The sequence below is a fragment of the Myxocyprinus asiaticus genome, chromosome 11 (genome assembly GCF_019703515.2).
Source record: "Myxocyprinus asiaticus isolate MX2 ecotype Aquarium Trade chromosome 11, UBuf_Myxa_2, whole genome shotgun sequence".
NCBI classification, from domain to species: Eukaryota; Metazoa; Chordata; class Actinopteri; order Cypriniformes; family Catostomidae; genus Myxocyprinus; species Myxocyprinus asiaticus.
In genome coordinates this window covers 11,104,977-11,120,249 of record NC_059354.1, presented here as the reverse complement: position 1 = coordinate 11,120,249, position 15,273 = coordinate 11,104,977, and the positions used below count along the sequence as shown (strand labels likewise).

The 15,273-nt window shown below is 39.2% G+C and overlaps 1 protein-coding gene across 1 annotated transcript in view; it reads left to right on the top strand.

Moving 5' to 3' along the window:
* Positions 1–12,541, top strand: part of LOC127447981 (von Willebrand factor A domain-containing protein 8-like) — a 134,200-nt gene extending 121,659 nt beyond the window's left edge. The window contains exons 43-45 of the mRNA XM_051710256.1: positions 3,586–3,684; positions 4,977–5,215; positions 8,557–12,541. Coding sequence (XP_051566216.1) covers positions 3,586–3,684; positions 4,977–5,215; positions 8,557–8,665 — 447 coding nt within the window. The 3' untranslated portion in view covers positions 8,666–12,541. The remainder of the gene's footprint in view (positions 1–3,585; positions 3,685–4,976; positions 5,216–8,556) is intronic.
* The last annotated feature ends 2,732 nt before the right edge of the window (positions 12,542–15,273 follow it).

The window sequence follows — 15,273 nt, the reverse complement described above, 5'->3', positions numbered from 1 at the left end:
ACAAACACACACACACCGCATGCGTCTCTCTCTCTCTCTCTCGAACTGGCGTCTCTGGCTTCCCTTTATCTCGCTCTCCCACTGATCATCTGATTCAGCGCCGCCCATGCACCCTCACGGCCCGGCCACGCCCTCATCTTCATCACAGCGTTTTAACATGATTTTAGTGTGATAAAATCACTTACTAAACTTTCCTGTGTAAAGTTATAGTTAATTTTGATGATGTAATGTCAACAAAGTCTAAAATGTCTCTAAAAGTGATGTGGTGCTTATGCATCACGGGTGACCCGAGTTCGAGTCCCGGCTTGTGAGGTCCTTTTCCGAGCCCATTCCCACTCTTCTTCCCTGTCATTTCCTGTCTCCTCTCCACTAACTTTGTCATAAAAAAAACCCCCCAAAAAAACAACTACATCTCAAATAATATATACTTGAGTTTTAACAGAAGAATTAATGTAAGTGCTTTTATATAATTATAAGCTTCACATTTCTGCCTTTAAACCCTCCAAAGAATTTGCCCCATTCACTTTCATTGTAAGTGCCTCACTGTAACCTCCATTTTTGCTTCATTTTTTTTTTTTTTAAGAAAAGGAAATTAATTTTTGTGGGAATCAACATTATGTCACAAATGCTGTCGACTGAGCTCAACTTGTATTGAACCCAAAATATTCCTTTAACTAACAATGAGCAGTACTTTTACAGAATTTATTTAATCTCTTTTAATGTTAATTTCAACATGTACTAATGCATTTTTTTTTAATTAAAAGTTGTATATTTTAACATTAGTTAATGCTGTATGAATTGGCTTGAACTAACAATGACAAATTCTAATTTTATAAATTAACATTAGCCAAGGTTAATAAATGCTTTAAATAATTGTTGTTCATTGTTAGTTCCTGATACAGTACTTAATGCATTAATTCATGTTAACAAACAGAACCTTATTGTAAATGATCATATGACCATAATTTTTCTGCGACATCACTCAGAAAATGTGTACGACTCTCTGCATGGAGTTTTACTTGCTTTAAAATGTTTTAATAAAAATACATGTTGGAAATAGTTTTGTTTGCAATATTAGTGTAAATAAATGAAAATGATTCAATATCTTTTTACCTTGTGTTCATTTAGTAAAAAAAAAAAAAAAAAACTGTGTGGAAAACATGCCTTATCTATATAGCTTTTCTTTCTTGTTTTTTCTTTTTTTCTTACTGTAATTTACTTTATTTACTGTACTTCAATGTTTTAATCTACTAGGCAAAAATTGCTGTTTAGCTGAAATAATTATTCCTCTAATTGAAACAAAATAACTTCTTTAAGCCATAAGCAAATACATAAATAGGAAGATACAGTATATATTGGGGCCTGGGTATCTCAGCAAGCAAAGACGCTGACTACCACCCCTGGAGTCGCGAGTTCAAATCCAGGGCGTGCTAGGTGACTCCAGCCAGGTCTCCTAAGCAACCAAATTGGCCTGGTTGCTAGGGAGGGTAGAGTCACATGGGGTAACCTCCACAAGGTTGCTATAATGTGGTTCTCGCTCTCGGTGGGGCACGTGGTGAGTTGTGCGTGGATGCCGCGGAGAATAGCGTAAAGCCTCCACGCGCGCTACGTCTCCGCGGTAATGCGAAAAACAAGCCATGTGATAAGATGCGCGGATTGACGGTCTCAGACGCAGCGGCAACTGAGAGTCGTCCTCCGCCACCCGAATTAAGGCGAGTCACTACGCCACCACGAGGACCTAGAGCGCATTGGGAATTGGCATTCCAAATTGGGGAGAAAAAAAAAAAAGATACAGTATATGTTGAATATTGTCAAAAAGACAGTCTGATGTCAGTTTAAGTGAAGGACCCGTAATAGTTAGTGACTAAGATAAATGAAGTAACAGTGATACGTATGTGAGATTGTAATGATATGTTAATGATTTAGCTCCATGACTTTCAGCCGCTGTGTGTGTGTGTGAGAGGTGGCAGACTTTATGGCCCCACCTTGGCTGACCTGTTTGCTCATCCAGATGACCTGTTATATATCTTTTTCTCAGTGACACTTACATAACCTGCATTATCTATAAAAATGCATCTGATAACTCTCAAGGCAGGTGTCACGCTCACAAATACCCATTCTCATTTGCCCTCTGACCCACTCAACTTGAGCAGGTTTGTATATCATTACATCTGTCTGCACATTAGTCTGTGTCAATTTAATCTCATGTAGCCAGCCCTCTGACTATCAGCAGTAAGTCTGGTCCACATTACTGCTTATTATGACCACGAACTGCTCTAATAGACAAGATATGCCCGTTGGACCGACATGTAAAGCGACCAACAACTCTTAGTTTTTTCAAATGATGTTTAGGTGCGGTTAAATCTGAAATTGGACTTATCTCTGATAACAGAGTGTAATGTACTGTACAGCTGTGCATATTGTTTTATAAAGGATATTTCATTTATTACGTATTTCGAAATTACCTAAAAGCCAGCCAGTCTGATCGGAATTGGTCATTTCGGCCAGCTCTTGCCATTTTTGTGTGTAATATGCATCAGACAGTCTGTGAACGGCTCTAGGCATGCCGTCTGATGCTGAGACTAGTGTCCCCTGACCCCTCTATAGTACGGCTGCAACCCGCCAAAGGCATGTTAAAGGTGTATTGTTTTCTATAATGGTAAATGATGCATTCCTGCAAAATGATTCATTTCAGTGTTTGCAAAGACACTTGCTTACTGCTGCAAGGTTCTATTATAAAACTTTCTTTGGTTTACTTGCGTGTAACTCAAAATAACATCAACCGTCTGTGTGTGCCGTGCAGCTTTTTATAAGTCATTTAAACTGTTTTATCTCATCCTTTATTTCTTTTATGTTTTTCCTTGTTCTAAATTATCAGGATATCTCAGACTAGTCAAAAGTTTGAACACTTGACTGAATGTGTTTCTCGTGAACTTAAAAAACCTTTGATCTAAAGACTTGCTTTAAATGCTTTAACACTTTAAATTAGTTTGTAGACAAAAATAAATTGTGCCTGCATATTAATTTCTATTAAAAAAAAAAAGTTTTATAATGAATGAGTTGGAATGGATGGTAACATAAAAGCTGTTTTAAAAGCATCTTAGATATCACCTCATGAAGTTGAGAGAATGATCAAAGTGTGTAGAGCTGCAATCTAGACTTCTTTGAATAATCTAAAATATACACTTACTGCGCACTTTATTGGGAAGACCTGTACACCTACTTATTCATGTGTTTATCTAATCAGTCAATTGTGTGGCAGCAGTGCTGTGTATAAAATAATGCAGATACAGGTCAGGAGCTTCAGTTAATATTCACATCAACCATCAGAATGGGGAAAAAAATGTGATCTCAGTGATTTCGACCATGGCATGATTTTTGGTACCAGATGGGCTTGTTTGAGTATTTTTGTAACTGCTGAATTTTGACTGTATTATGAAAAGAATACTCAGAGGTGCACTTCTAACAATCTTTCCTTCAAGTGTGTTTATTTCAGCATTGGACATATCATTGTTTGTATGCTTGTTATTTTCCTGGTAGCGCAGGCTAACCCCTCTCCTCTTTCCTGTTATTTTTCCTCTGTAGTATGACATTATGGGACACTCAGGAGACGGTTTTGATATAGAACTGGTCAGATGTGACAAAGTACCCAAGAACAACAAGGAGAGGCTGAAGGTTTTGAAGGTACACTGTGCGTGTGCCTCTGCTTCAGGCGTGACCTCATTTCCTCTTTTTGTTTGGGAACTTATGCTCTTATGAATTCACTTCTGCTGACATAATAGCATTTCTCCTAGCATTCCTCCTATTGTCTTACGTGACCACGTCAGGAAAAAAGCCAAGCATAAATTCTCAGACATATGACTCCAGGGATGGGTTACTGAGATGAACTGACGCACAATTGCAGCCTGATTGGGGCCTTGAAAATAAACAATCTCCTTTCTTTTCAAAGCAAGATGCTACTACTTGCATTTCAGCCCTTGTCTGTAACTTTTAATATGTTATTAAAACGTAAGCGAAGCCAATAGTTTTGGAGATTTTGTACATTTTTATGTAGACAGAAGCTGTACTTACATTCCTTTAGAGCACGACAGTTGTGTTCTGAAAGTAGAAATACCATTCATTTTCTCCACAGAGAAATGTATTTTTTAATGATAAAAATATATAGCCCACTTCCATGAAGCGTTAAGGGATAGTTCACCCAAAAATGAAAATTCTTTCATTATTTACTCACCCTCAAACCATCCCAGATATGTATGACTTTCTTTCTTCTGAATAACACATTTTTTTTAGAGGAATATTTCAGCTCTGTAGGTCCATACATTGCAAGTGAATGGTGACCAGAACTCAGAAGGTCCAAAAATCACATAAAAGTAATCCATAAGTCTCTGGTGGTTTAATCCCTATCTTCTGAAGTGATATGATAGGTGTGGGTGAGAAACAGATCAATATTTAAGTCCTTTTTCACTATCAATCTCCACCTTTAACCAGCCTCAACCAGTAGGTGGCTGAATGTGGAAGTGTAGATTTTCTGTAAAAAAGGACTTAAATATTGATCTGTTTCTCACCCACACCTATCATATCACTTCTATAGATATGGATTTAAACACTGGAGTCTTATGGATTACTTCTACTGTATGTATCCTTTATGTGCTTTTTGGACCTTCAAAATTCTGGTCACCATTCACTTCCATTGTGAGGACCTACAGAGCTGAAATATTCTTTACAAAATCTTTGTGTTCAGCAGAAGAAAGTTATACACATCTAACATACAGTATGTCTGAGTCAGCATCCCCAGAAAGTGCCCTGAAAACAAAATGTTTAGCATATGTCTCCATCTCTATACATACAGAACATCTGTGTGTTTTGTGTGTGTGTGTGTGTGTATACTGTAGTACCCCACAGGTAAGACTGTAAGTTCTCTCGGGCAGCTGAATATGCATTAGAACCTCTTCTTTATGTGTATGCCATTTCCACAGACCATGCATGCCCACTCTCAGTTCTGCATGAGCGGAGACTACACGCTGGAGGGTACCGAACACGCCATAAAGGAACTGGCACGTGAAGAAGCCGATGAGCATTTTGTCATTGTGTTGAGCGATGCCAACCTGGAGCGCTACAGGATCAGTCCCGATCGATTCACACGTGCCCTCACCAGTAACCCGCAGGTTAATGCCTTCGCCATATTTATTGGTTCCCTAGGAGACCAAGCGGACAGGTGAGTTTAATATCCCACAGCAGACTCGGTCTGCCACTAACTCTTTCAGTCATGTGTTAACGTTAGCATGCTAGGTTAAATGTTAAGCCTGGACGAGAGCCAGCGGGTTGTGCCAGCAGTGCCGTTTCAGGAAAAATGTTGTGTGGTGAAATGGCAGTAAAAATCAGAATTTCTAACATATCCGACTCAAACCTGTTACGTTTTGTGTAATCTGAAATGCCAAAAACCACATTAAATCTTTACAAACCTGATCCAAAGTCAAATTATTTGTTGCTTGAAATGCTAATTAATGCGTCTCAGTCTGAACGCTCAGTAATTTTTGCATCATTTGTGATGCAGCGTGTTTGTAACGACATACAAAATGCAATGGTGTCTGGAGCTGTGTCTGAATATGCTAGTTTTCACTTACTCTTCTCGCATCTAGCGAACTGTCAGATAATCACTATGTAGTGAAAAAGAGAGATTGACCAATACTTGTGTTTAAGTGTCCAATAATCAATATGCATAACCGATTTTTAATTCTTGTTTTATTTCTACTTTTAGGCACATTAACGACTTAATAATTTATCTCTAACTTCTGGTGAACTACTTTACAAAACTGAAATTGCGCACAGTCTACAAATATTTTATTTGACTAGTTTTAGTTGCAATAAACACTTGATCAAAGCCCCTCACTTAATTAATTAATTTATTTATTTAATTTTTTTTTTTTTTAGTGCAAATGGTTTTCCTGTACAGTAATAATTACTGTAAAGTAATTATTACTGGGTACGTCTGTACTGTAATGTTTAATGTCAATTTGCACAAGATAAGCGATGTCTGTATTAATTACAGATGGAGTGTAGTCTACAGCATTAATACACTGCCACCACACACACTGACCATAAGAAATATATTTGGCTGTGCTGTTTAATTATACAGGGAATATTAAACATATATTGTTTAATGTACAGTATCTGATTATCAGAAGAAAAATTATTGGAATATCTGACAAAACAACAGAACTTGTGACATGTGCGAGCATGTAATTATACATTACACTCTGGAATTGACAATATGGACAGTCTGTTCACATTATAGGCTACTGTATAATTGTATTTATCCCTCCAGAAAATATCTTGTGAAATGCGGGGATGCAGTGTCTGAACAACATACAGAAATCCATATCATTTCCCCCATTCACTCTGCTCAAATGACAAAATTATGTGTTTGTTTAGAAAGAGAGAAAGAAAGTAAAATAAGGCATTGTTTATGCAGTTTTGTCATTTGTGCCTATTAGGTGGCTGCCTAGGTTTTTAGTACAAGAATCAAAGAAATGTTGGGTGTTGATCAAGAAATTTATCTCGCCTGTTGTTTTATATTTGTGTCATCACACTTTTTAAAGACGGCAGGCACGGGGCCTTGGTTGCTCAGTGAGTAAAGACGCTGACTACCACCCCTGGAGTTCGCGAGTTCAAATCCCAGGGCGTGCTGAGTGACTCCAGCCAGGTCTCCTAAGCAACCAAATTGGCCCGGTTGCTAGGGAGGGTAGAGTCACATAGGGTAACCTCCTCGTGGTCACTATAATGTGATTCGCTCTCGGTGGGGCGCGTGGTGAGTTGTGGGTGGATGCCGCGGTGGATGGCATGAAGCCTCCACATGTGATATGTCTCCACGGTAACGCGCTCAACAAGCCACGTGATAAGATGCCTGGATTGATGGTCTCAGACGCGGAGGCAACTGAGATTCGTCCTCTGCCACCTGGAGTGAGGCAAGTCAATACGCCACCATGAGGACTTAGAGTGCATTGGGTATTGGGCATTCCAAATTGTGGAGAAAAAGGGAGAGAAAAGAAAAAAAAAAGAAAAGATGGCTGGCACTATATTGCGCAAGCTGAACTTCTGTCGGAGGCTACACACAGGCTATAGAACAAGCACAACAAATCTCATATCAAACATAGGCTATTTATTATCACTGAGTGATTCAAATGATAAACAACATATTCAACAGGCAACTGAATCTGAGAAAATCCAATTTGGAATTCCTAACGAATTAGGAGAGACTGTTTTTTTGCTGTAGGATTTGAACTTGAGCGTTGGAATTGAGTGATCACACATGAGCGAATATTTGGTCACATGGTCTGCTACATATACAGCCTCTGAAAGCAACATTTTCCAGCTTTTGGATATGCCCATTGATTCTCAATGTGATAATGCACAGTGAATGTAGGATTTTTATAGAACATTAGTCCTATTTTCCAACGTACACTGTGTTTAACAGCATGCCGTTTTGCGATAAATCTGTGCAATTTTTCAAATTGCATATCAGATGAAACTAGAGACTCTAGAGACTTTACTAAAACAGGTTTTAATATGAAAACTTAAGCTGGTTTCTTACCAGATGTAGTTTTGTTGCCATTTCTCCGAAAGACAAATTTGGCTGAGATTGGCACCATGTTGTTTTGTCACATGACTCGTGCGCTGAAAGTTTAACCCTTTAATGACAGCCTAGAGTCTCCTGAACTGAAATCAGATGGTTTAAAAAAAAAAAAAAAAAAAAGAATTAATAATAGCCTGTAGCGAAGCCAAAACATAATGTCCATGCATGTGGACTCACGAGGTTAAAATGGAAGGTCTTTTGTGTTTAACTTTATCGGTAAACCAGTTGTTAAAGAAAAAAGATGAAAGATACAGATAACCGATTAAGTGGAAAGGTGTAAATATCGGCTCAAAATATCAGTCATATTATTGGTCTATCTCTAAAAGTCAGTCCAAAAGTTCGGTTTGGAAACCAAATTGGATTTGCATGCAGTGCGAACAAAGCCTAAAGGTCCCTCTAAAACCAAATCAAAGCCCATTTCATTGCTAATTGCAGTCCAGAGTTTAAGATGTTTAGGAGACCACAATAAAGCATAATGACTTTGAAATGTAATTAGCATTCCCTTTCTGCAACCATATCAACCATTTGCTGTGGCATATATAATTAGCATACCCCTTTGGATCTGTGGTTCATGTAAAAGAGAAGAGTCTATATGCAACCCTCTTTGGTGTATTGTTTGCGTTATTTGCAGGATTTTGTGGGTCTCGACTCTTGAAGGAACTTGAAGGCACCACTGTGGTTGTTGAATACACCCCATATAGTCTTTTCATGGCCACCGTGGTTTAAGGAGCAATTTACTCTGAACATGTGCCTTCTTTAAAGGGGACAAAATGACAATAATGAATGATTAGTGAAAGGAGATGGGCGGCACTTTGCTTTCAGCTCCTCTTAACCAACAGGCTTTTCCCAAGACGCCATATCTTATTAGAGCCCCACCACAGCTATTGTCCCCCTCTCTCTTTCTCTCTCTCTGTGACATACAGGCTCCAGAAAACTTTGCCGGCCGGACGTTCTTTTGTCGCCGTGGACACCAAGCAGATCCCTCAAATCCTTCAGCTGATTTTCACATCCACCATGCTGTCTAGTGCCTGAGAGAACTCCAGCAGTCGGGTCAATCTCAAGAAACATGCCAGTCACTGGTGAACCAATGGTGATCACTGCATTCAGTAGTAACCATGTGAATCTCACAAAAACACGTCCAGGTCACATTTCTAAAATCAAAAGAAAGAATATGAAAGTTAAAGGAAATGAAACCTGTTTGTTGGACTTTTAGCCTTCTGATATTGATTTAATGACAAAATAAGCTAATTTTCACTGCAATTTGCTCTGAAATGGGTTCATAGGTTGTTGTACATTTCAGCCATACAACCATTGTAACCAAGTAGATTCAGAATGTTTGTTGCGCGAGCTAAAATACAGTAAAAATCTAGTTCAAAATAATCAAGGCATCTTTCCCACACTGCTTTTCACTTAGAATGCAAACAAGTAAGAATGCTATTTAATAATTGTCCTTTTTATGCAACAAAATAACAATACAAAGTAATAAAACAGCAATATTTACTTATATTACATTTTTTTTAGTGCTGTCAGTCGATTAAAATATTTAATTGCATGATTTTTAAGTTAATCGCGATTAATCACAGATTTTGAAAGTGCTGAAATTTGACTCAATATATAAACTTCTTTTCCTGTCAAAATGCATTTCATTTCAAACAACATGTAACAATAATGTTTTATTACCATTTTCCAAACAAAGCCCTCCATAGTAGATGGATAGAAATGCACTAAAATAACACCAATTCAAGTTTAAACTCCATATGAAAGCACTGCGGAGAATGGCTGAGTTTGGAATGGCACACTACTGATACTACTCTTACTGCTCCTGTCAAATTTATGTATGTCAGAAATAGTAAGTGTAGTATGATAATATGCCAGTCCGAACACGGCCAACTTCTTGTTCTGCTTTTAGCGCTGGCACTGCCCACGTTATGATTCTTCATCCAGATTGTCTGGTAATTATTGGTTGACGCCAATCAAAAGGTAATTGACTCCGGACACATCACAAAAGTTCCGCTCTATTCCAACCTGTGTTTAGAAATCACACAGAGTTCAATAAAATGTCAGAATCTAATGTCAAATTGGTAAATGCATTAATCCCATAAAAAAAGTAACGTGTTAAACATTTAACATTCATTGCTCACGTAAACGTGTTAATTTCGACAGCTATAATTTTTTTAGAAAACATTTTAGTATATAAAAAATGCCATGTGGAGAGTTTTGATTCATTGAAAAGGACAGATTGAACTGATTCTTGGAATTCAATTCAGTTTAGTTGAACATATACCAGCTCTAACGGAATTTTGCTACTGAAGTTTAAATCAGGGGCGCTACTAAAGCATTTGTCTTTACGTATGTGAAAACGTAATGACCGATCAAAAATTATTATTCACAATGTTGCTTTAATTTTCACTAGCAAAGTCATTGCAAAAATATTGTGAATATTCTATATCTATCACCCAGCCCTAGTGTTTAAGAGTATATAATTAGAACACAAGGCATGTCTGAGTGTAACCTGCTGTTTTGTTTGTAAGACGCCTAAGTTGTGTAAGAGTTAGCTCTCTCTCGCTCTCGTTATGTTTGTTGGGATTTTCCCAGTGTCCTCACACATCCTGTAACTTATGGCAAAGACGGAGGCAGAGGGAAAGAGAGAGTCAGCCGCACGCCACTGTCGCCCCATCACCAAAGTCTTCCTTGTAAATCTCTTTCTATCCTCAGAAACCAGAACCTCAAGAGCAATTTAACACCACATTCCTCAGCCATCCCATTACACACTCATCAATCTTTAACCAAATGAGTGCAAATGAAAATGTAATCCTGATCTCTGACAGACTTAACACTTCACTGTGCTGTCCAAAATGCAGGTCACTTTAATGGGTAGGGAATTTCACTTTAATGGGAAAGTTCACCCACAAAAAATTTAAAATTCTGTCAATATTTATTCACCCTCTTGTTGCTGTTATTTTTTCCATGGAACACACACACAAAAGAATTCCGTTTAGAGCTTGAATGCTTAAGATGTTCCCTGGAGAAAAAAAACATCAGCATAATCATTAAAAGAAATGTAGGGAGCCAGTAAATAATGACAGAATTTCCATTTTTTTTGTGAACTAGTCTTTTAAACAGTTGAAACAACAGCTCACAGAATTAGAAAGTCAAGAATATAAGATCCAGATAAAGTTAGTTTTCAGCACACAAAGATGTGGATATTTTAAAGCAGAAGATTATAGCCTTCTGTGTATCCTGTGTTTGTGAGTAAACTTGAGGGAGACAGGGTTTTTATCTGGACTTCCTGTTATATTTGACCTCTGGTCTGTACCAGGCCGATGTTAACAGTGCTGAATTTGAAATGTTGTCCAACTGACAGCACGTGCTTCTTCCCCTCAGCCCCTCCGAGATGCATGTTTTCTAAGTACTCCATCTATGTCAACAGTTCAGTCTTTTTCCTTCCTGTCCTGCTGGACACGTTGACGCCCGGCCCTGCCACCCTGCCCCTCACACTGAGCTGAGGAATCCAGTTACCCAACACTCTCGCGGTGTTGCCGAGGATAAAGTGGGGTTGTAATTTATAGAATTTGGCAAGCTTGATGAGTTTAGCTTTGGGGAGCCAGCAGGTAGCAGGGAGTTGGGCTGGCCTTCCAAAGTATTCTGTTTTTTTCTAAAATCACTGTTCTGTTCCAAAACGTAGTAAGCTGCCTTCGTAGAGAGCATTTTAAAGCATCATAGACATGAAGGCTCCTGACACAAAGGCTGTTCCAGAAGGTTGGTACCTTCATTTGGCCAAATTCTATATCCTTCATAAAGAAGGCAAAATGAGAAAAAATTATGATTTCCAAATACAATTCATTTAATACCAAAAAGTTTCAGTTAAAATAGCTCAGTCTTTTGAAAACTGACTATTGTGTGTGTGTGTGTGTGTGTGTGTGTGTGTGTGTGTGTGTGTGTGTGTGTGTGTGTGTGCGCAGCATATTTTTAGAGTATCGCATTGTTAGCTAAGAAACATTCTAACAACAAACTATTGAAATCAGCTGTAAGTCGTTCACTTCAGGCGAGGAGTGCTAAAGAGAGCAACTGTGCCCACCCACTTTTCCAGCCATCTTTGTTCCGGAAGTTTTTTTTTCTTCAAAATTCTTAAAAGAAAGATTTCTAAGCCATGAACCAAACCAACCAGCTCCGTGGTGATTCATTCCATTAAAAACTTCGATTTGAAGCAAAAACGTATTTGAAAATCGGACATAAAAGTCTGTCTTTTAAGTTATCGTTAAAAACTAATTCACCAATGGAAAAAAAATGAATGGGATTTTTACTTCCGGAAGCAGACTGTTACGCTCTATTGGAATGGCACAGACATTTATATAGTGTTCCAAATCAGTCACTTAAGTGGTTTCATTTCAGCTTGTATGCTGTCTAAGTAGGCAATGGATTTCAAGGAAGCTCACTATTTTTTGGAATAGAACTTCCACAGTGCCTTCAAGTACAGAACCTTTAAGTGTTTGTTCAAGCCTATCTACACATGGTGTTGTCTTGGCCCAGTCTGTGGTAGCCTGAAAACATGTATGCTGCCATCACGTACTGCACTGGAGTGGCATGCCAAGACTAAACCAGAACTTGTCATTGTGAATAAAAAAATCATCACACTTCATTCAACTACACAGGCCTTGACTCTGTCCTGATTTACTGTTCGTCAAGACTTATTGTATTTTAAACTGCTGAGATGTCTTGTAAAAACAGTGTAATGACTGTCAATTACAGCCATTAAATTAAGTTTAGCTGTGAGGATAGTTTTGAAGTTGTTAATTGCTGATGAATGTGTATATTATTATTATTGTCTTCCTTTAATCTTTTGATTTAATGTGGTCTTTTTTATCTTGTATGGTGTGATGAATACATGTAGAATTATTAAATAAACAATGACAGTCTATATTTGTCTGGAGAGTTTATGAAAATGTCTGCTTCTAACTGTGTTAGGTTTCTGGATCAGAGGGATGCCCTCTGGTTCTTTGCAAACTGGAGCAATTTATGACACACAAAGCCAATTTTTTACATTTTCCTTAAACACTGGACTAGGGTTACATCTGTTTGGTCACTTCTTCCAGCTGAATTAGCCTACTGGGTTTTACTGTACTTTTAAGCCACGCCAGCGCAAGGGCTATTCCAGTACATACACCTGGTTGTTTGCAATTGAAATGACATGCTGTCCTTTTTGCACTCTACTCAGCCCTCCATTATCTCTGATGCCTTGCTCTGTCAATAAACTGAGGAAATAAGAAGAAAGCAAGATAGACAGTATTATTCCAAAACAGCAGACAAATGAATGCTTTAGGAGTAAAATATGGGAAAATGTCTGTTAAATCTTGTGCTGTTACTGGCTTTGTGTAGCACCTACACCTCTACATATCCTTCTGAAGGATTCCACCATTAAAAATGTGTAGCTGAAGTTTACTTTTAACAAGTTAATTTGAAGTTCATTTTTAACTGCGGCATATGTGGCACATGTCTGTGCAAACTGACGAATGTTATTCAGGCTTTGCAAAGAGGCTGTTATTGAAGGATGGGGCACTGCAAACTACATTTGACTTGACAGCAAACCCACAGCTTGTGTGTGAGCACAGCAAAGCGATGTATTTGCCCATTGATCTACATTGACCTTAGGGAGGAAAATAAGTTTTTAAAAAGTACGATATGACCCTTTTAACATGTTTTATATATTAGTAATTTCTTGTTTTTTCTGTGTTTAAGCATATCATTGCAGAAATACCCTCAGCCTGAACCCTTACAATCAAATCAGTGCTAAAGCAGTTAGACACATCAGCTTAGAAAACATTTCACTCGGGTTGTTAATGATTTCCATTATGTGTTTCCATGTTCCAGTCTTTTTAAAGTATGATCATTAACTGCATTGTTCTGCTGGTGCAATGACTGATTGACTAAAGGTGATGAATTCTCTTCTAGCACACCTGCTTATGTTATTTTTATCTTCTGTATTTAAACAATGGTGAGATTAAATATCTAGAATGCTCACAAGTGTGCTGATAGCTGTGAGTATACTGTGTTTATTTCCTCTGTGATATGTCAGTGCCACAATACATGCAGTGGCTTTGTTCAAGCAATGGCATGAAGTCTTTAATTCTTTCAGGCTCCCTAAGCAGATGTCAAACACCCACACCACAAAATTCCCGCACAACAAATAACCACCTTTAATCTAAGTGTTAAAACGTGTGATGTTACATACTATGTTCATTTTCACAGTAGAATACATTCATATTTAAACTACATTGAATGTGACCTTCTCGTTTGATCCACCTATGAATGTTGTACATTCTTTTTCTGCAGGCACTGTTTTTCATGTACTATCCCTGCTGAAAAAAAAAACAGCTTAAACCAGCCTGGTCTTTTCTGATTTAAGTCTGGTCTCCCAGCCTGACCATGCTTGTCTTCAACTGGTCTAGCTCATTGCCAAGCTGGTCTTTAGCTGGTCTCCAAGCCTGGCCAAGCTGGTCTAACTTGTCTTCAAGCCTGGCCAAGGTTGTCTTTAGCTGGTTTAGCTGGTCTTCCAGGCTAACCAAGCTGGTCTCTCTGCCTTGTAAAATTGGTCTAACTGGTCTCCAGGCCTGGCCAAGCTGGTCTTTAGCTGGTTAAGCTGATCACCAAGCCTGGCCAAGCTGGTCTTCAACTGGTATAGCTCATCTCCACACCTGGCAAAGCTGGTCTAATTGGTCTTCAGGCCCAGCCAAGCTGGTATCTGGCTGGTCTAGCTAGTCTCGCAACCTGTCCAAGCTGATTTTTTTTTTTCTCTCCCCTTTTCTCCCCAATTTGGAATGCCCAATTCCCAATGCGCTCTAAGTCCTCGTGGTGACATAGTGACTCGCCTCAATCCGGGTGGCGGAGGATGAATCTCAGTTGCCTCCGCGTCTGAGACAGTCAGTCCGCGCATCTTATCACATGGCTTGTTGAGTCCTAGGGTGTGTGGAGGCTTCACGCTATTCTCCGTGGCATCCACACACAACTCACCACATGCCCCACCGAGAGCGAGAACCACATTATAGCGACCATGAGGAGGTTAACCCAATGTGTCTCTACCCACCCTAGCAACCGGGCCAATTGGTTGCTTAAGAAGCCGGACTGGAGTCACTCAGCACACCCTGGATTCGAACTTGCGACTCCAGGTGTGTTAGTTAGTGTCTTTACTTGCTGAGCTACCCAGGCCCCCTGTCCAAGCTCATCTTAAGCTGTTCAGTGAGCCTAGTCAAGCTGGTTTAAGTGGTCTTTAAGCCCAGCTAAGCTTGTCTTTAGCTGTTTTAGCTGGTCTCCCAGGCTCACCACACTGGTCTTCTGCTGGTCAAGCTGGTCAAGCTGGTCTACCTGCCTGGTCTAACTTGTCTTCAAGCCTGGCCAAGCTGGTCGATCTGGTCTCCAAACCCAGGCAAGCTGGTCTTCAGCTGGTCTTGCTGGTCTCTTAGGACAAGCTAGACTATAGCTGGTTTAGCTAGTCTCTCAGGCTGGCCAAGCTGGACTTCTGCTAGTCAAGCTGGTCTCCCAGACTTGCCAAGCTGATCTAAGTGGTCTCCAAGCCTGGCCAAGCTGGTTTAGCTGGTCTCCCAGGCTGGCCATGTTGGTCTTCTGCTGGTCAAGCTGGTCTCCCT